Source organism: Misgurnus anguillicaudatus, chromosome 25 (genome assembly GCF_027580225.2).
Source record: "Misgurnus anguillicaudatus chromosome 25, ASM2758022v2, whole genome shotgun sequence".
Lineage (NCBI taxonomy): Eukaryota > Metazoa > Chordata > Actinopteri > Cypriniformes > Cobitidae > Misgurnus > Misgurnus anguillicaudatus.
Window position 1 is genome coordinate 8,814,714 of NC_073361.2, and position 22,365 is coordinate 8,837,078.

The following is a 22,365-nucleotide window of genomic DNA, read 5'->3' on the forward strand; positions in this document are numbered from 1 at the left end:
CAGAATCAAGCATTCCAGAGAGCCGTGTAATAAGACTTTATAATAGTATGTCTATATTATGATGTTTTTAGTTTTCTCTTGAAGATGTTGTGTGGTGGTACCATGGTACAGAATGATCAAATATGAATGTTCTCATTTTTACCATGATATTTACATGCCCTAAAATGTGTTAATGCGTTATAATCACACATCAGACACAGGATTTCACACATACTGACTGTGTTCTTTATTAGTCAGGAACATGTGGACACTAAACATAATACACTCAAACATCAAACGGTGTTCTGGAAATGTAGACGTCACCACATACAACGCTGGACACCGGAAAGCAGAATTATTCAAGCTTTCTTTGTGAAGGAGAAGTTTGTGCATTGAAGCGTAACACTAAAGTGATGGGTGACAGGGAGGTCACCGCTGGGCACAGAAGTGAAAGGACATAAAACACATCAAACTATAAAGCACTGCTTCATGCGCTCTCCTACGGTTATAACATTGACTTCTGTAAAATAACAAAAGGTGACATTTCCTGAACAATGCGAGGTGCTGGCCCAAGGAACAAAAGCGCCAGAGACTTCGTTTACAGGACAGACGCGCTCGTCTGAAGCGTGACCTTTGAATGTCGCGATGGAGTTTAAATGGCGGCTGTGGCCTCAGAAGCTTTGGATCTGTTAAGGACCACGTGCTCCAGCTGTCCAGAGTCTGACACATCGTAGCTGGTCTTGTACTTGGCCAGGATCTTCATGAGCGGGCGTAACTTCAGCCACCATTGTTTCTTGGGAATTCTGTGACTGGAATATGCGAACCAGAGGGTCTACAATTATTACATTTATCATGTTTGCAGTTATTAAAGTAGGAAATGTGGTGTTGTACGTACACGAAATCGGTCTCGTCTTTTAGCTGAACCACAGGCTGGAAGACCAAAGCACGACGCCGCATACCCAGCAAACAGGCCGAGTCATCTGTGTTTGCAAACACTCTCCCTACACACAGATACAAACACACAGAGGGAACATATGAAGCATTAGAGATGATGATGATGATGAAGATGTTGACATAGTACATTATCTCTGATATGGCTCTACAGGTTGCATGTAAACACTGCCCTTTATGGATGTTTCACACGGTACGCAACAAACGGCGAAATCGCCACACGTCTACAGCTAGGGTTAACACTTGAAGGAAGGCTTGTCTGAAGCGTGGCCAACAGCCAATCACAGTGGCCGCAAAACAAGCTCTGATCTTGCATAAACGTAATTGGCAAAAAGTTATTTGCATAAGCAAATCTGATTGGCTGAAGCACGTGTTGGCGCTTGAAATGGTGAGAAATGTCAAACTTCTGCCACGAGCAACAGCAGGGACACAATTTTGATAGATCCACAATTCAGTTTGGCAACGCAGGACGTCACCCATTCAAAGGAAATGAGAAACGTGGGGCGTAAGCATAAATGTACCGTCTGCCTTAAAAAGAGCTGTTTCCAAGGAAGAAGCAGGATTTCTGCGGACTGAATCCGGTTCACCTCTGTAACCGCCCCCCTTTTGCTGCTTTCCGCACGTCTACTATTGAAAACTAACTTGACGGCTGTCGCGTACCTTGTGAAATGCCCATGTTTCCAAATTTAACATGCAATGAGGTGCCATCATGCTTAGCTTAGCTTGTCCACCATAAAATAACAAACAATTATTTTTTTCCAAATAAAACATTGAGGTATACGTAATATAACGTATAGTAAACTGTAGTAATGTGTTGTATACTGTAGTATATAACAGTAATTATTCTTTAGTATAGTATAGTTTCCATGGTATACTACAGTATTCTGTACTATTAACTATAGTAAACAAAAACAAGCTATAGTTAATATTATAGTATACTTTAATTTTTACTATAGTAAGGTAAAGTTTAAAAACATAATAACTACAATGTTATCCCTTATGTGTTGTTGAAGCCATTTTTGTTTTTTTATGTCTTAATTTGGCCACAACTTTCTGTGTTTTAGCAAATGGAATGATTTTTGGTGATTATGTCTTATTTTGACACATATTTTGAGAAAATGCGTTGAAATTTTTCAAAAACTCAACAATATACAGTGGGTAAATTCACTACCCTTTCGGGTTGTTCGTGTACAAAAACGGCCACCAAACCAAACGGCTGCAAAAATGCATCAGATTAATCATAATTCTGTTAATCACCCTCAGCTCTGATCAAAACTATCAAATGCTTACAAAATAACTCTTTAATTGCCAAGTTCAAAAGTGGTATCACTGATTTGACGAAAAAAAAACCACACACAAAATGACAGATTTTCAATACAAAAAGTGATTGTGGACTGGATTGTTTTTACTTTTTTCACAGTCTAGGGCATGCATTTGCTTTGATGCATTTTTAGTTTTTCTGCAGAATCAGTTTTTAATTGTAATTTTTATTATTAGTTGTTCATGGCTTTTTTGTCCCATTGACTTCCATTATAATGACATTTTTTGATTGCAAAGCAATGACACCTTATTATCATGCATTCTTGATTGTTGGCGGTTTTTCCTTTTGCTAAGAGGTAAAATTTGTCATCTTTACTGTTTTAATCAGCATGTGGCCAAAAAAATCCAGTCCACAATCACTTTCCACATTGAAAATTAGTCAATGTGTGCTTTTCCCCCAAATCAGTGACACCACCCATGAACTTGGCAATTAAAATCATGGAAATTTGTAAACATTTGGTAGCCTCGTACTGAGTACTGAGGTTGATTAACAGATCCATGAAAAAAAATCTACCACATCTCTACAGCCGTTCAATTCAGTGGCCGTTTCTGTACACGAACAACCCGAAAGGGTAGCTAATTTGAACAACCCACAAGGGTTAATATAGTTTACTATTGCAAATACTATAGTATAATATATTGTTTTTAATGTGGGATGTTTTTCCGATTACAATTGTGGGTCATTGATCTCTCCTAAATTTATAATATTATTATTTAAAGGGGCTTACAATATATACATTGATTTGTGTATTACTGTAAATATTTAATTGATCTTAATTAAAGTTGATATTAACCTATTTACTAGGGGTATCACGATTCTCCAAATCCTCGATTCAATTACATTTTCGATTCTAAGGCCATGATTCGATTCTCGATTTTAAAAATTTTTTGAAAGCACAAAAAATGCTATGCCATTTTTAGACTAGACTTTATGAAATATAATATCTGACCTTGAACCCGGAGATTAGTTAGAGGAGGTTGACTCGCAGCACTGAACACATGTTTTTTTTTTCTGCTTGGCAAGCTGACCGGACGTGACATGGAGGGGTGGCAGTATCGACGATTCCATTTTTTCATTTAAAGTTCGAGGTTGTGATTTAATTTCGATCGATTTCGATTAAAAATCGAAATCGTGACACCCTTACTATTTACAGTAATATTTGTCATATATTTACAATTTGTTTAAAATTCACTATAATAAATTCGCTATACTTCACTAATATTCTGAAGGATTTGACATTTAACTCTTTCCCCACCATTGACGAGTTATCATGTCAATTAAGAGAAAACATTTGCATAAAAACCGTGTTCCTGATGAGTTCCTCCACTTACCCAAAAAACTGAAGCAAAAAAATTATTTAACAATTTTAAACTCTATGTATATTTTGATATTCGTTCAGAATCTGATCTCTAACAAAATTCCTTCACAAAAATGCAATTATTTCAGCTTTTTGAAAAAAAAAAAAAATATATATATATATATATTATCCATATTTAAGAGTTTTTAAGCAAAGAAAATAGATGAAACATCACTAATGCAAGACATGTAAGTAAAATGCAAACGTTTACCTTCATCTGTTTTCAGCAAGAGGCAAGCAAAAGGAGTAAAACACACAAAATGAGCTGAAAAACGCATGGACTCTACAGTAATACTTCAAAATCAAGTAAAACAAGGTCAAGGACAGTGAATGTCACACTGTTGTTGCTTGTCGGTGTATGTTGGCTTACACATTAACAATGAGAAAGTGATTACCAAGTGTCTTATTTACTCAGTATGCACAAGTTAGAAAGAAGGTCAAGTGATGATTGAGTATGGTTTACCGCAAAAAAAGTTTAGTAAACACAGAAGCCACACAAACCTCTCCTGTAGCTCTCATTCAGTTTCTTGGAGATCCACTGCATGGCCTTGGCCGAGATTTTGGTTCCAAAGTTACGGTCGAATGGAGAAGGTGCGCCGCCCTATTGAACAAAAACAAAGCAACAATAATTACTACATTCCCTTACACTTTATACTCCCTACAGTATTTAAAACACCTTGCCATATTTGTCAGTGACCTCACTACACTGCAAAAAAATGCTTCTGAGAATATATACTGTTAAAAGATGGCTGTGTCTCATATGACCTTGTTATTTGTACACACTGTGACTATAAAAATCACAACATATAAATGGGAAAATGTTGACGTTATTTTATCACTTATTGGGAGCAGTATGCTAGCTGGAGCCATTTACTTCTAGTCTTTGTGCTAAGCTAAGCTAGCTAAGCGTCAGACAGCGTTACAGGACGCACGGAGATGAAAAAGGTATGTATGGACTTATCAAACTCTGGGGGATACGGTGAATAAGCTAAAATCCCAAAATGTCGGCGTGTCCTTTAAGAGCAGGGTCTCATAACCCTAGGTTAATTTCAGGGTTAACCCTAATCTAAATTACAATTTTAACCTAGGGTAAAAAGCAGTGTTAAGACTGAATATAACCCAGAGTTAAGCACAGTGTAAAAAGCCCTTATGTGTGTTCCCTGGAAATCAAACCCATGACCTTTTGCAATGCTCTACCAACTGAGCTACAGGAATACAGCATACTGTCCCTTTCTAGCTACATTTTTAGTCTTGTCAAAACTTAATTATAATCTAAACATTTCTGTTGGATAACTTAAGGGACTGGCTGAAAGAAATCATATTAGACAATCATAATACCCAGATTGTTTTGCGCTTGAATTAGCAGGCTTGTCTGCAGCAAAGTACTGATTCATTAGATTTGAGTGAAATGATGCCTATCGGCCATTGTGCTGTATGACTGATGAATAATATGTGCATTACCTGCTGCATGTGACCCAGAACATTCTTCCTGCAGTCAAATACTCCCCTGCCCTCTTCTGAATAGAGCTGATAGATGAAGTCTGTGGTGTAGTTCTCATTAGAGTTCTCATTCCTGCACCAACAACAAACAAAACATGTCAGGAGGGGGTTGAGTTACTGACAGGGTGCATAGGGGCTTTGCTGCCATGTTTAAAAACCTTCTGCTTTACAACAGCAAAACCTTTTTATCCAAAGGTTAAAACAGATTTATCACTAAGATTTGAAAGTAAGACGAGTAAATAAAAGCGCTAGGGCTGGACCAGAATAATCTATTTTCAAATTTTAAGATTCGAATATACTTTTTTTACAACATTACTAGTGTTAATGCAGAGCATCTGCCTAGCTGAGGGTCATTAAACAAACTTGATATTAAAGTATGATACTGTGTTCTTTATTTATTACAGTTCTTCTTTTGTTTAAATAGCCTGACTGTTACTTACTGTCTTTAGGGTGTCAGTAATTACTGTGCTGCTTCTTTCTGATATGGAAGTGATTTGTTGTGTTTTGTATCACTTGTGCAGAGTGTTCTCGGAGCATATAAGCCCTGCCCCGGTGAGGCACGCCGGCGGCACGCATTGTTCTGTACTTTATTAAAAGTTTATTATGTTTGAACATGTCACATGTCCATATTGCACAAAATGCGATACTGCACTCCTTTGGGTCTGCAGAAACACACCTGGCACGTGTGTAGGTCGATAGGATGAACGGTTCTCGACATAATAAAAATGCAAACAGACAGACACCTTGATATTTCTGCCTTTATTACAGAGAAGAATATGTTAAGCCCCCTCCCTCCGAAGCTTTGAGTATTCAGTGTTGATTACTATCGAGGCTTCGAAGCTCAAAAAATGATATTTGGGCCTGCCCTAAAACGCAGAAGGACCAGAATGATGTTTCAACATGTCAGCACCATATTGCAAGATAGTTGAATGGATAGATGGATGGCAGAAAGACAGATAGACAGACAGATAGACAAACAGACAGACATATAGACAAACAGACAAAAATAAAGACTGACAGACAAACAGATAGATAGACATATAGACAAACAGCCAGCCAGCCAGCCAGACATATAGACAGACAGACATATAGACAGACAGTCAGACATATACACAGGCAGTCGTATAGACAGACAGTCAGACTGATAAACATATAGACAGACAGACAGATAAATAGACAGACAGAAAGACATATAGACAAACAGATAGATAGACATATAGACAAACAGACAGCCAGACAGACATATAGACAGACAGACAGACAGAGATTGACAGACAGACATATAAACAGACAGTTGTATAGACAGACAGACAGATAAATAGACAGACAGACAGAGATTGACAGACAGACATATATACAGACAGACATAGACAGATAGGTAGATGGATAGACAGACAGACATATGGACAGACAGACAGACAGACAGACTGATAGACATATAGACAGACAGAAAGATAGACAAACAGACAGACATATAGACAGACAGAAATATAGACAGACAGACAGATAAATAGACAGACAGACAGACATATAGATCGACAGACAGACAGACAGACAGACAGACAGATAGACAGACATACATATAGACAAACATACATACAGATAGATTGACAGACAGACAGACAAACAAACAAATAGACAAACAGACAGAGATTGACAGACAGACATATATACAGACAGACAAACAGACAGATAGAAAGACAAATAGACATATAGATAGACAGACATATAGACAAACAGACAGCCAGATAGACAGACAAATAGACATATAGATAGATAGACAGACAGACAGACATATAGACAAACAGCCAGTCAGTTAGACAGACAGGCATATAAACAAACAGACAGCTAGATAGACAAGAAAGACAAATAGACATATAGATAAACAGACAGACATATAGACAAACAGACAGCCAGATAGACAGACAGACAAATAGACAGACAGATAGACAAACAGCCAGTCAGTCAGACAGACAGACAGACAGACAGACAGACATATAGACAAACAGCCAGTCAGTTAGACAGACAGGCATATAAACAAACAGACAGATAGAAGGACAAATAGACATATAGATAAACAGACAGACATATAGACAAACAGACAGCCAGATAGACAGACAGACAAATAGACAGACAGCCAGACAGACAAATAGACAGACAGACAGACAGACATATAGACAAACAGCCAGTCAGTTAGACAGACAGATGTATAGACAAACAGACAGATAGAAAGACATATAGATAGACACACAGACAGACATATAGACAGACAGTGGTATAGACAGACAGACAGATAAATAGACAGACAAAATAGACAGACAGACAGAGATTGACAGACAGACATATAAACAGACAGACATAGACAGATAGATAGATGGATAGACAGACAGACAGAAATATAGACATATAGACAGACAGAAAGATAGACAAACAGACAGACAGAAATATAGACAGACAGACATATAGATAGACAAACAGACAGAAAGATAGACAAACAGACAGACAAATAGAAATATAGATCGATAGACAGACAGACATATAGACAAACATACATACAGATAGTTAGACAGACAGACAGACGGACAAACAAACAAATAGATAAACAAACAGAGACAAATAGACATATAGATCGATAGACAGACAGACATATAGACAAACATACATACAGATAGTTAGACAGACAGACAGACGGACAAACAAACAAATAGATAAACAGACAGAGATTGACAGACAGACATATATACAGACAGACATAGACAGATGGACAGACAGACAGACAGACAAACAGACAGACAGGTAGACAAACAGACAGATAGAAAGACAAATAGACATATAGATAAACAGACAGACATATAGACAAACAGACATATAGACAAACAGACAGCCAGATAGACAGACAAATAGACATATAGACAAACAGACAGTCAGTTAGACAGACAGACATATAGACAAACAGACAGACAGACAGACAAATAGACATATAGATAAACAGACAGACATATAGACAAACAGACAGCCAGATAGACAGACAAATAGACAGACAGACAGACATATAGACAAACAGCCAGTCAGTCAGACAGACATATAGACAGACAGACATATAGACAAACAGCCAGTCAGTTAGACAGACATATAGATAGACAGACATATAGACAAACAGACAGCCAGATAGACAGACAAATAGACATGTAGACAAACAGCCAGTCAGTTAGACAGACAGACATATAGACAAACAGACAGCCAGATAGACAGACAGACAAATAGACAGACAGACAGACAGACATATAGACAAACAGACAGCCAGACAGACAGACAAATAGACAGACAGACAGACATATAGACAAACAGCCAGTCAGTCAGACAGACATATAGACAGACAGACATATAGACAAACAGCCAGTCAGTTAGACAGACATATAGACAGACAGACATATAGACAAACAGACAGCCAGATAGACAGACAAATAGATAGACAGACAGACATATAGACAAACAGATAGCCAGATAGACAGACAAATAGACAGACAGACAGACATATAGACAAACAGCCAGTCAGTCAGCCAGACATATAGACAGACAGACATATAGACAAACAGCTAGTAAGTTAGACAGACAGATGTATAGACAAACAGACTGATAGAAAGACATATAGATAGACACACAGACAGACATATAGACAGACAGACATATAGACAGACAGACACACAGAAAGACAGACAAATGGGCATATAGATAGACAGACAGGCATATAGACAAACAGACAGACAGATAGACAGCCAAACAAATAGACACATAGATAGATAGAAAGGCAGATAGACAAACAGCCAATCAGTCAGACATATAGACAGACAGACAGACAAATAGACAGACAGACATAAATAGACAGACAGACACACAGACGGATGGATAGATAGATAGACAGACAGGGACAAGATAAGTTAACCTCAAGATAAGGCCTCTCTGAATGCTGGTCTTCATTTTTTCTGTCAAGTGCTCCACATTAGACTGAAAAAGAAAATGAAAAAGTAATTTCTTCATGTGACCAAAAGATGGCGATATTGTTCCTTATATAACTGTATACTGTAACTTGGCCCTGTAGCCAATATTACATAACCTTATGTTCTAGTTATTTATGTATGGTTATATAATTGGATTTTATTCACAAGGACACCGGCAGTTTGAAACAACAGTTTGTGTGTGTGGGTAACCTGCAGGTCTCTGATGTCAAACGGTTCCTCATAGATGTACGCAGCATCAGCACCTGCTGCCAGACCACCGACACTGGCCAGATAACCACAGTATCCTCCCATCGTCTCAATGATGAACACACGGCGCTTCGTGCCGCTGGCGGACTGCTTGATGCGATCACATGTCTGACAAACACACAGATTTCATCAGAATATGCGGGGTATCTAAACGTCATTTCCACAGAACACTATCATGCCAAATTACATGCCATGCAATAAAACCAGCTTTATAAATACTCAAAGTCCTTTCTTACCAACTGTTATAAACACCAATCAGTGTGTAAAGATTACATTTTTACAGAAACACTGAATCACATTTATTAATGTTAGTTGATGCATTATTTTAGCATTTGTTCATTTTTTTAATCTTTACTAATGTACAGTAACTTACTAACATTAACAAATGGATATTTACTGTAAAGTGTTACCCATGTTATACAGCAGCAGGTTTTCCCCTCTTACCTCCACAATGGCATTGAGGGCCGTATCTGCCCCGATACTGAGATCAGTGCCGGGCACATTGTTACTAATGGTGGCAGGCAGCATACAGAGCGGGATGCAAAACTCCTCATAGTTGGTGCGAGCCTCATACAGCTGCATCAGACACTCTAACCCCTTTCACAGCACGGCACAGCACAGCAGGTATCACATAGGACAGGACAATTCGCACATTAGAACAGCAGGGGATGCACTGATGCAGGAGCGGACCCCGCGGACACGCGCCCGCGTGATGGCCGTCATGGCTTCCGGCTGGCAGACATTGGGGAGGGGGTACGATATGGATTGGGTTGTGCTCATACACACATACGGGGTTGTCAGGTGCGAGACGACAGGGATCAGGCATGTTTTCAAAGCCAAAGCAGTAGCAACATCCTTATCCGTCTCTCCATTTTGCATTTGGTATACAACGTGTCTACGTTTAGACCAGCATGCTGGTATACTACATTATTTCTGTATTAAATGAATTGAACAAAGTGGACATTTTCTCTATGCGACAAATACTTAATACTTCCTTGTAAAGCTGCTTTGAAGCAATGCAACATTATAGAGTAGGGCTGCTTTGGAAAAAAAATGAGTATCAAAATTTTGTAGGTGTGAGCAAAAATGCTTTTGGGTGTGGTGTTTGCCCTCGAATCGATCATAGACATTAGTGTTTATATGTAAACTGTAAACTATTATACCAGTACTTCTATTATAAATATTTGTAATTACTGTAAATAATGCATAAATAAATAAATAAATAAGAATACTGTGTGGTTGAAAAGAGCTCTTTGAAACTTATACATCAAGGTTTCACAAAGTTTTTCAAAATAGGACCCACCTAGACAGTATAATCTATCTCAAGAGTAGTTTTAATTTTCCTTAAAGGAAAACACCACAGTTTTTCAATATTTTACTATGTTCTACCTCAACCCAGACAAATCAACACATACCCATCTATTTCTCAATGCATGCACTTCCAATCCTTGTACAGCGCTTCTTGAATGTGTTAGCATTTAGGCCAGCCACATTCATTTCCTAGGATCCAAACAAAAGTTTTTTTTTGTGCCACTATACTTACTCGTGTAACTACTCATGTAAGAGTCTTTAAATAGGGAAAACATGGAAGTGTTTGGTGGCTTCTAAATTCATCCCTGTTTGGATCCTAGGGAATGAATGGGGCTAGGCTAAATGCTAACACACTCACAAGCGCTAAAGCCGTCACGATTATGAAATTTGGCTGGCGGTTAATTGTCTAATAAATTTTGATGGTTATGACAATTAATTGGCTGTTTTATTGCTTTGACATTTAATTCTCATATTTTTTTTGTTTTCTCATGAAATAATTATTTAAATTAAATATTTTGCAAGGTTTACTGGGCAGTAAATATTAATTCAATGAATATATCTTTCAAAAACTGAAAATTCTTCATAAGAAATAAACACAATAAAGTTTCTAAAAATTAACTAAAAATAAAAATGCTATAAAAATAAACAGACTATACCAGGACAGGCCTTAAATAGTAGCCAATCCAAGTAAGGTCATATTAGTCTTGGACCATAATTCCTTACATATCCTTAAAGCTCACATAACACACAATGTTTCTGCATTTCTGATGTTAATCTAGAGTACCTATAGAGTAGTATTACATCCTTTATATCTCCAAAGAGTCTTTAGTTTAATCAGATTTATAAAAGAAATATTAGCTTTACAGAATTTTCCGATAACATACGACAAAATGAAGAAGGAGGAGTTACTACCGCGGGTGGAGCGAGTACGAGTCATGCAACACTACAGTATACAACACTGTTTAACTTATGATTCACTACATGTTCGTGTCATTTATATAATATGCACGCGCCTATTTCCAACATAAGACAGAAGTCTTACTTACCGCATGCAACTCGTGACCCGGTTGGGACTTTTCAATGAAATCCAGCGCACCAAACACACACGCAAAACTCCGCTGCTAATAAACTATATCCATTGTTTTCATAAGGCTGACTTTCTTCTCCTTACATCCAAAAACACACTTCTTCATTCATGCCATTGTTGAGTTTTGAAAATAAACCAAGCTGTTGCGGGATATGTTGTTTGCAAGTTCTAGTGTCTCCTCTAGTGATTGACGGGTGGGCGGGGTTTTCTGGGGAAGTGCCCACATAAAGAAGTGATATGTATAGAAACCCCTGAAATATCAGTTGGACCTGTACTCGAAAAAAACTTTCAGAAACTTGTACGAACCCTGGCGAAGTGCATTCGGCACAGAAATACTCTGTAACACGCCCAACTGCTTTTTTAACACTTTGCCTACGTTTACTATGAGGAAACAACTCTATAAGGGCTCAGTCACACCAAAAGCGCTTTAAACGCTTGCAAACGCAAGGCGCGACGCACTGCCTTTTTTAAAAAAGAGCAGTGCAGCGCGGCTTTTTATATTGCTAAGCAACCACCGAGTCAGCTGTCTTGTCAATCAAATACTGAAGCGTGAGCGCTCTTTTGCTGTTAACTTTCATATTAGCAGAAACTTTAAAAAGAGGGCGCTTGCTCTGAACTTGTATGAGGATAAGAGGAGCACAAACACGCAGGACAGAGTGAGCGAGTGGAGTCCGCTTCTTCAAAGCACCAGTAAACTTCCTTCGCCACAACGTAAGGCCCGCCTCTCCCCTCATTCGATTGGACAATGGAAGACGCGAATGACGTCAGGCGCTCCTCCGCTCTCAGCGCTCCTTCAAAAACGCGTGCGCGGCAGGCGGCAGAAAACCGCAAGGCGCTCGGCGCGCATAAACAGCGCGCAAACGCGCCCTGCCCATAGAATATCATTCAAAAAAGGCGCCTGCAACTGCCATAAACGCTTTTGGTGTGACTGAGCCCTAACTGTGTTAATAAGTCAGAATGCTTGAAATACCATTAAACCCCCCTTTAAGAATAGCATCCTTCACTTCCCTAAAGTAGGAATTGCTGTTTTGGAAATGTACGTTTTACCTGGCAGTTCATACTACATATTTCTTTAAATGCAGTTTTATCCACTGTATTGAATGGCTTTGCAATGTATCGCATTTACACTGTAAGTTAAGGAGCGCCATCTGATACGATCTCGTTTATACAGGCGCTGCAGCTCCCCCTTGTGTTTTTTAAAGAGATGTGCAATCATTGCGGTGATCTGAAATCATCGCAATGAGGTCAAATAATCGCGATGAGACGATTATTTAATAATTGTGACAGCTCTAACAAGCGCTGTACAAATACCAAAAGTGCACTCATTGAAAAAAGATAGGCATGTATTAATTCATCCAAGTTGAGGCAAGAACATAGCAAAACATTGAAAATCTGTGTTTTCCTTTAAAACAGAGCAATGGTACAAATGTAAATATTAGCATTAAAGAGGCTTACTTAGTTGTTATTTTTAACACAGTTTGGAAGTAAAGTAACTACTTATATTTGCAATATACAGACAGACAGCAGCGACACGCATGGCCAATATGAATGCACCCCTTGCGCATCCGTGAAAGTAAAGCACAGTGAACGTGAGCTTCATCCGTGCTTTAAACGCACCGTTTAAACGAGTAAACCAAGAAACAATTGTAATGCACTGTTTAAAGATCCTCCTTTACATGATGAAGGCTCTCTCTGACTCCGACAGCGCCCACGCATATTTCAAATTTCCGGTTTACTTTCTGTCAAAGGTTTAATAGACAGACGAATATATTTTAGGAATAAGACCGTGTGGGTGTTTGAATTGAGATTGTGATCTTTTATCCATTAAGCGTGCAGCGGTAATATAGAGTTGAGTAACTGATGACAGAATCTGCTGTACTCCTTTAATACAGCAAGTTAGCAGTCCCCTGTGTGCGAGGCTTGTGTTGATTTAAGTCATTTGTATTATAAAAGTATGCAGACGAACTCCAGTCAGGGCCACTAATCTGTTATGACAGGTTAATGCAGTGTGATCACAGCACAACGCAGGCTCGGACACATCACTGCCACACAAAAGCTGGGGGTTCAAAACATGCCACCATGATCATCTCCACTTACCTGCTAGCTAACAGCTCGCCTTTAAGTTTACCAGCCAAATCAATAAAGCTTGTGATGTCAAAAACATTTATTCTATAGTTGCTCTAGCATACATTGAATGTGGCTCATATGCACGCTTTAAATGCAAAATCTGTTCCAGAAACTATAATCTATAAACAAACAAGAAAGCTCACTAGGTTTTGAGACAAAGCCCACAAATGCGCAATTTGAGATCATGCTGATCAGTCACCTTATGTGCTGCTGATAGCCAGTAGGCAGAGCCTCTAATGTGATTGGCTGGTAAATTAAAGGCGTCTGATGCGATTGGCTGTTGGGTGATGTCCCCCAGCCTAACTTACATCAGTGATGGCGTTCAGAGCCGTGTCTGCACCAATGCTGAGGTCTGAGCCGGGCACATTGTTGGAGACAGTGGCCGGAACCATGACCATTGGCACACACAGCTCTTCGTACGTTCCACGGGCCGCTAACAAGTCCATGATCGCCAGGTAGGCCTACAGGGCAGAGCCGGGGCTTTAATGTAACACTGCTGTGATCGGAACAGGAATGGAATAATGGGATAGACTGGGAATGAGACTGGGAGGAAGCCAAGTGGAGAGCCATGGCCATCACAACGAAGAGCATGAGGCAGGAGCCACTCCTTGCGTAATGAATACATACACGGTACATAATCCATACATCTTTTTTCACACTTTCACACTTGTATACTAATGAGCTGTGTAGAGAAAGACTGAAGGTGGCAGCATGAAATGACTCTAGAAAAGCAGGTGGTCTGGATATGAGATTCGGTTTTTGATCTCTGCTGTGTGAATGGGGTTCGTTTTGATCCTGCATTCAAGCAGCACAGATGCCAGATGGGCAGCATATAAAGTCTGATGTGCTTTTGGATATATATTACAGTATGAAAAGACCAAAAGTGGAAGGAAGTTCGGTAAGCTTTAGGTGATGCTATATAGGAAAACATGATGGAGAGGGTAAGCAGGTTATAAAATCCATAAAACTCGAACTAATTAAATGCATGGTGAGATAGCAAATACATGTATTCGTTTAATTTTATTTCATAAAAAATAAAACATATATAGCACACGTATGTGTTAAGAATAGCATATAAATTAAATTTTTAAATGATTTAACAAAAAATTAAAATGTAACACATACCTCAAATCCTCCAATGACTAACAGTGCATTAATGTTATATTTCCGCATCTGTTCTGCAATTTTGTCGAGGTGTTTTGCAGGTAGGGTACTATAAGGGGACAATACAAAGAAGAACTAAAAAACCTGATACTTTACATTTAAAGATGTACTTTTAAACGATATTCCCAACCCATACCGTTTAGTTCCCAGAAGAGATCCACCTTGGCCAGTCCAGCCACCAACATCTGCCCAATTGACCTCTTTTATCTGAAAAAAAATGATATTAAAAGGGGACATTTACATTTGTCCAAATCCATGAGTATTCCCAATTGGAAATGTTTTAATGGGATTATTACTTTACATTTTTTGGCGTCATGGCTGCTTTCACATAAGTTTGTAATTCTCATTTCATTTATTTGGGCAGGTAATAAGTGATCATGTTTTAATCTATGTCCCATGAAATGTAATTAATTACTCTGTTTAACTCAAATTGCTCTTGGCCTAATGGGTTTTACATGTCGCCCCCTATCAACTGAGAGCAGTACTGCAGCAAAATTGCTTTGTTTTATATGCATAAGAGATTAAAAGCATAAGGGCTACTGTTTAACACTTCTGCTTTTCAATTTAACTAACCAAAATCTTTGCTGTTGAGTACCTGAGTGCTCTTTAATGCAATTACCAAAGCAATACAATTATCACAATTGCATTCAAGTGGGCCATTTAAAGGTACAGCACTAAATTAATGTAACCTAGTGGGCTCTGTAAGCAGTAACACAAATCTCTTTACCAATAACTAAAACACTGCTTAAAATCGTCAGCTGCCTATGTGGGTGATTCTCACGAAACTATTGAAACACCAAGGCACTAATGATTTTAGCTTTAAAATGTGTAATATAGTAACATTAAAAAGCATCAGAATTAACACAATACTGTGTTCTACCTTGCACAATGTGTGATTTCAACATAAGAATTTATAATTGGAAATTTGATCTCATTTTCTGCTGAAATTCTCATTACCGCAATGTGTCCGGCTGTGTTTGAACATGCGTTATGTTGTACTTTAATCAAATTAACACAAAAATATTAAATAAATGGATGTTTTGCTAGACTACTTTAGATGACAGAAAAAATATTTACTGAATATTCATGTATAATAATAATGAAGAAAAATGAGGAAAATGATGTGTCCATGCCTGATGTTCTCATCCTCCGCAACACTTTTTGAGAACAGTTTAAGCACACATACAGAATTTTAATAAAGTTTGATTTTGAGTGACCAAGCACATGGACCAGTTACTTCAAGATGGCTACCAGGTAAGATCATTTTTTTTACAGTTAATTTGAAATATTGTCTTGTCAGAATGCTTACACGGCATTTTGATTATCATTACCGCAACAGGTGCTTATTAAATGTTAATTTAATTAATAGAAGCATAATACTTTGATTTTAAATGCATGTGCAGAATCTCCAAATTATGTTCTTTCAGGTTTGTCATGTCATTTTAAAAATATGTCAGTGTTGATGTTTTCTGACTGTTGCGGTAATGAGATTTTTTAGGACTAATTTTTTAAATTATGTTACAAAAAGTGTTAAATGATAAGTAAAAGTTTTTAAATTAATGTTCACATTTACTCCAGACTTTGTTTTTCAATGTCTGGTGGGAAAAAAAGTAAATTTAAGCAATTTTTACATTTTCATGCTTGACATTTTTAAAACCAAGTTTTCGTGAGAATCACCCATGCACTGAAAAAAATGATTCATTGAATTTAATCAATTTTTTTAAGGTAAGTGGTTGCAATCAATTTATTTAAGCTACATTTAAACAAAAGTTTTATATTTTACTTTACGTTACTAATCTTTTTTGTTTAAATGTAGCTTAAATAAATTGATTGCAACCACTTACCTTAAAAAAATTGATTAAATGCAATGAATCATATTTTTCAGTGTGTAGTCTGTAATCTAAAATGCAATATCATAAGTAACCGGTTTCGAAAGCACTACAAAGGTCTGAGCATCACATTAATAATATTCACATAAAGCGCACAGAAGACTCGACTCACATCTGAATTTAATCGAGTTTGCATATGACATATCTGAAGCAAAAAACCTTTGGTTGTTTTCTTAAGATGGGAATGTAAAGACATATATTTATCTGTCCCTTACAGAATCCTTCAAAGCCATCGTTGACGGCGAACATTTTGTGTCCTTCAGAGATGCCCACCCTGACAGCAGATCGTACTGCGGCGTTCATGCCAGCAGCGGGAGCTCCAACGTTCAACACAGCCACATTAAAATTGCTCTGAGAGAGAAATTAAAGCATAACACATCACATTTAGGTCAAAATAGGTCAGTTACGTTTATAAATATTTTTTAAGGCTTCATTTATATTGCTGACTTTATTGGTTTGCTTGTCTGTAATGAATACACAGACCGTTCGCATGGACTATAAAGTCAACTGGAAATGTGGTTAAGGCTATGTATGTACAGTAGGGACATATAGACATATGAGTCCTGTTCTTTCTAGGTCATTTGCTGTGTTGTTCAGCACGCATGTCTATTAAGATTTAACAATGTTTCCAGCCTGTTGCCAGTATTTATCAATGTTTTCCATTTCATTTTGCACAGGTTAATACTGTAGGCCTTCAGTTTACTCAACAGCTTAGAGCAACATTAAACAGAGATGGATTATTGACTAAACACTTCTGGACATGTTGCCCTTTGACTTTCAAACTGATGAAGCAACTAGAACATTCAGATCAAACAAATCTGTCTATATACAGAGAGAGAGAGAGAGAGAGAGAGAGAGAGAGAGAGAGAGAGAGAGAGACTGTACATATTTACACATTAAACACATTCAGCAGTGTAATTAATCTATAAGTATAGTTCAGTTTTTACGCGTGGAACCACGTTCAGTAGGGATGCACTGGTTGACCGGCCAGTGATCGGAACCGGCCGGTTTTTGCGCGATCGGCAAACCGTTTTTTTTTTGTATTTTTTTCGGCCGATTTTTCCGGAAGTGCACCCCCGTGCAAAGACTAGATTTTTATCATTCGCAAACATGTGTTTTGTGTAAAAGCATTTCGAAATCTGTGCGCAGGACATTAAGATTGCAAGCTGCAATGTCTGTAAAGGACAAGTTAATCGCAGAGAAACAACAGTACATTCGCAGGGCTCTCAAGTATCACGCATTCACTGTTAGATACACGCATTTCAGTCAGTTTACACACTCACACCTTGTATTTCTAAGAGACTGATAACTTTTCCTGCTATATACAATTAACGGACGAAGCGCAGGGAAGTTATCTGTCGAGTTTTGCTGTCTCGAGTTTTTTCTCGCGCTCCTCTGATGTCAATCACGTGGATGCGCGGCGTGTGCATGCACAGAGTGAAAGTTAGGGCCGATTCACAGCGGCTGCGTGGCGTGTGCGCCTCAGCTGCGTGGCGTGTACATTTTTATTTATGCTCCCATGTTAGCAGGTTTGACAGTTCACACCGCCTGCATGACACGCACGTCTCAGGCGCAGCTCGAGCCGCGCCGAAAACGCGTGCATGCTAGGAATAGGACCGACGCCTATTTTTCACACCGCACGCAAGCGTCTTGGAAGCGTTTCAAGGCAAAATATATGTCACCTATAGAAGCAGCAGCGCGTCAGCGCCGCGTCAGGCACGCTTCTGGTATGTACAGACACAAAAAACGCAACGCAGCTGCCACGCAACTGACACGCAACAGATACGCCACGCAGCCGGTGTGAATTGGCCCTTAGAAGAGCAAGATCCGATAAATGCTGTAAATAACGCAGGTTTCTTGAATATAGCCAAATACGTGTTAAACTATGCTTGATTTATTAAAAAACTCTCCACCTGCTTTGCAATCAGAAGCTTTAGCTTACCTGAAACTGAAATTAATGAAAGGACTGGAGATGTATTTCATTATTATTGCCATGTAGTACTGAACATGTAACCTTATCTCTCTCTTAAACACAGCTTAAAATACACGCTGATGGCAAGTGCTGCAATCCTACTGTATATAATACAGATTTCATTTTAATTTTGATACATTTGTATTTTTTAATATGTAGAGCAATTTATTTAATTTGGAAAAATTTGTTTGCATTCACCACAACAAACTTGGTCAGACATTTAAGTTCATCACCTGATAGAACACAATAAGTATCAAAAGTCTGTTGATAATGCAAAACAGGCAAGACCATCAACCCCTCACTCAACCATCCATGTCATGGTCTCATTTAACCACTTATGTTTGTATTGAACGTAGACTACTGCATAGTTACTGCTGTTAATTTTAGATGGTTACAGTTATTGTTTTCCATAGCCAAACCAAGTTTAGCCTGTTAAATACCAAATAAACATATTGTTTATGTATACTTTCATTCTTTCTTGTTTGTTGCTTGATAAGAAAAAAAAATCGGAAATCGGATCGGAATCGGCCAATTTGCTTGTTAAGAAAATCGGTATAAAAACCGGCCATGAAAAATCAAGATCGTGCATCCCTAATGTTCAGTACACGCACGGTCGAGCACACTGCTTTGCAATATATAGTTTATTTGACTCGTATACACAGACATTTGATGCATGCGCATTGCAACACAATGCAATGCATCTCCTGAGCTACATACTACATTCTGCTGTGCGCGCATGCACAACTATTCTGATGACAAAATTTGCATCACGCGCACTGTACGTGGACCCTCGCATATGCGTTAAAACTATTATATACTTTCGCATAGGGCTGTGCAATTAATCGTTTTTCGATTTCAATTTCGATTTTTGCACATTTCGATTGCAAAAACAAGATAATCGAGGGAGATCGATTAGTGTGGCGCATTTCTGTTATTTCGTGTTGAGTCATTAATCCAGCGCGTCATAAGCAGCTGCGCCTCGCACACAAAGTAGAAATCCTCATGTATTTGTTCAGTTTTATGCTTTTCAAGCGAGCGGAGGCAAACTATCACTCACGTTTAAAATATTATCAGCTGGATCGTGGCGCCGATCTCTGTCTCTCTCTCTCACACACGTGCAGAGAGCTGCGTGCTCAGGCATCTGTTTAAAGTCAGACCACTAGGTAATAATCCTGTTTATTTTTGTAAAGTTATATGCATTTCAAGCGATCGTGTTTAAAACGTGAATCGCGTTCTGATGGCACTTAAACACTACTGCTTTGACACGTGTAGCCTTCTGCAGCATAACTAAACAATGCATTGAATGTATGCAGGGCTTGACATTAACACCTGCCAAATGCGAGTAGATTTCGGCTGCGGCGGGTAAGACAATCTCACTAGCCACTTTGGCTGGTTGAATATACATTTTTGTAGTTTTCTTAAAAGTTATGCAAAATGATAACCAATGCGCAATTCGACACTGGAAAACTACAACTCCCATGATCACTCCCTGCACCGAGCGCAACACACAAAGACAGCGGAGCGTTGCGGACCAAAGCGCCACCTCCCAGAGAGCGCGCCAGAGGTGATGGATTAGCGAATGCACAAGAGGACGCAGTCTGAGCGCATACACACTTCAGGAAAGACAAAACAATTGCATGGAAGTGATTAGAGAGATATATATTGCGTGCACATTCTCAGGGCAAGAGCGGAGAGAAATTCAGCGCATACCTGAATGCACACGAAATCAAAGGAAACCCGCCAGCTGAGAGGTTCGAACTTCGCGCATGATTTTAATGTAGGCTACTTTGGGCAACAATAATGCCCTCTCGACAGTAAGTCATTAAAAGTCTTAAATCACTTTTAACAGAAAACATGATCAAGCATATAAAATACAATCTGCATAAACAAGTTGAAAGTAAAATTCATGTACATTTCTTGACTGCTGTTGTTAATAAATATTTAAAGTGGTTGTCGAGGGGTTTTGTGTTTATCTTTTCAGTTAATCTTCTACACCCCTGCTCCACTTTTAATATATTCATTCTATGTAAATCTATGAATGCCTTACTGGACTGTTTTTATGCACCTAAATATATGATATGATCTATACTGATATACTGTACCTGGTATATACCAGCTAATAAATGTTGTCCTAATTTGGGTAGTCAGACTGCATTTGAAATTCATTCTGCATCTAATTTAGCTAAACCAAGTAAATTTGCTCAAATTAAAGTCATTTTAGGATGCCAAAGTCAAGTTTAATCATATAAAATGTATTTTACCAGCAACAAAATTGTGGCCTGTGAAAATGCTGAGTGGCTAGTAACTTTGGAAAACAACTAGCCATTTTGGCTGGTGAGCAAAAAAGTTAATGTCAAGCCCATGTATAAATGCATGTTTTTACAGTCATTTAAGTAATCGTGTTAAATAATCGAGATTAAGATTTTTATCAAAACAATCGGGATTATGATTTTTCTCATAATCGAGCAGCCCTACTTTCGCATAGACGTAAAAAACAGACTAGAGCCTATAGAGTTTAGCCAATATATAGCAGAGCTTGTTTGGATATACTGTAAAGGAAATTTAACATGTTAACATCTTACCTTTGTAATATCATGTTTTAAGTGAAATACAGTATTTAAAGAAATGTAGGGACTTGATTTTATCCATGAGAAACATATTGTGATTATGTAAAACTGTTGTGTGGTGTTTGTTGGAAGAAAGAATAAATAAAAAGAAATGGCGTAATGGAAAAAAATATTACCCATTTTCTTTGAGCTGGAGTGTAGTGTTAAATCTTACTGACTTATAAGTGTTAAGTGGTTGTAAATTGCTATGTATGGTCAAACAACGCACAGGTGTCAGTCAACAGAGGTGTTGTGTGTGGTTTAGATTACCAGAGCAAAACAAACACAATATGAAACTCACCACTGGAAGGTCGGACGCTGGTTTGCGGTGAGCCAGAAGTTTATAAGTCCTCAAGTTGTTTTGAAAACTCCTATAAGATGTATAAGAAAGATGTATCTTCTTAATTATGTATTAGTATATATAATCTAAAAATATAAGCAGTATTTATACATTATGTGATAAACCGCTACATTTTATATAGATAAATATTTACAAACGGTACTTTAAAAGCTTAAGCTGGACTTTAGGTTTTAAACACTTTGAACTGTTCCAACAGTTTTATTTTTAACTGTGTGATTTATTATTTATTAGTGTACTTTAAAAACACACTTATTAAATAAACAAACACACCTGCCACGCAGCTGCACAGCATCCTCAAATCTCTTCTCATCCATAGCCTTCTGCACCTCCTGAGTCTATGAGACAAACCCAAGACAAGCAATGATTATTGTACTTTAGTTACACTGTGATTTGGTTCTTACAAACATACAGTATGTTCTGCTTAAATTTCACCCTAAAACCAAAAGTCTGTTTTAAAGACCAATATGAATTTTGC

The 22,365-nt window shown here is 38.1% G+C and overlaps 1 protein-coding gene across 5 annotated transcripts in view; it reads right to left on the minus strand.

The window, feature by feature from the left end:
- Positions 1-202: 202 nt before the first annotated feature.
- Positions 203-22,365, minus strand: part of pfkpa (phosphofructokinase, platelet a) — a 37,850-nt gene continuing 15,687 nt past the window's right edge. For 2 of the 5 annotated variants that reach the window (XM_073864068.1, XM_073864069.1), the window contains exons 11-22: positions 22,161-22,225; positions 21,831-21,900; positions 17,151-17,302; positions 15,199-15,264; positions 15,024-15,111; positions 9,818-9,970; positions 9,317-9,481; positions 9,052-9,113; positions 5,070-5,181; positions 4,110-4,209; positions 875-980; positions 203-788 (exon numbers count right to left, since the gene is read on the minus strand). In XM_073864068.1, the coding sequence (XP_073720169.1) occupies positions 632-788; positions 875-980; positions 4,110-4,209; positions 5,070-5,181; positions 9,052-9,113; positions 9,317-9,481; positions 9,818-9,970; positions 15,024-15,111; positions 15,199-15,264; positions 17,151-17,302; positions 21,831-21,900; positions 22,161-22,225 (1,296 nt within the window). In that variant the 3' untranslated portion in view covers positions 203-631. Of the gene's footprint in view, positions 789-874; positions 981-4,109; positions 4,210-5,069; positions 5,182-9,051; positions 9,114-9,316; positions 9,482-9,817; positions 9,971-14,206; positions 14,360-15,023; positions 15,112-15,198; positions 15,265-17,150; positions 17,303-21,830; positions 21,901-22,160; positions 22,226-22,365 lie in introns of all 5 variants that reach the window. The other 3 variants (XM_073864071.1, XM_073864070.1, XM_073864072.1) reach the window with 3 other exon arrangements.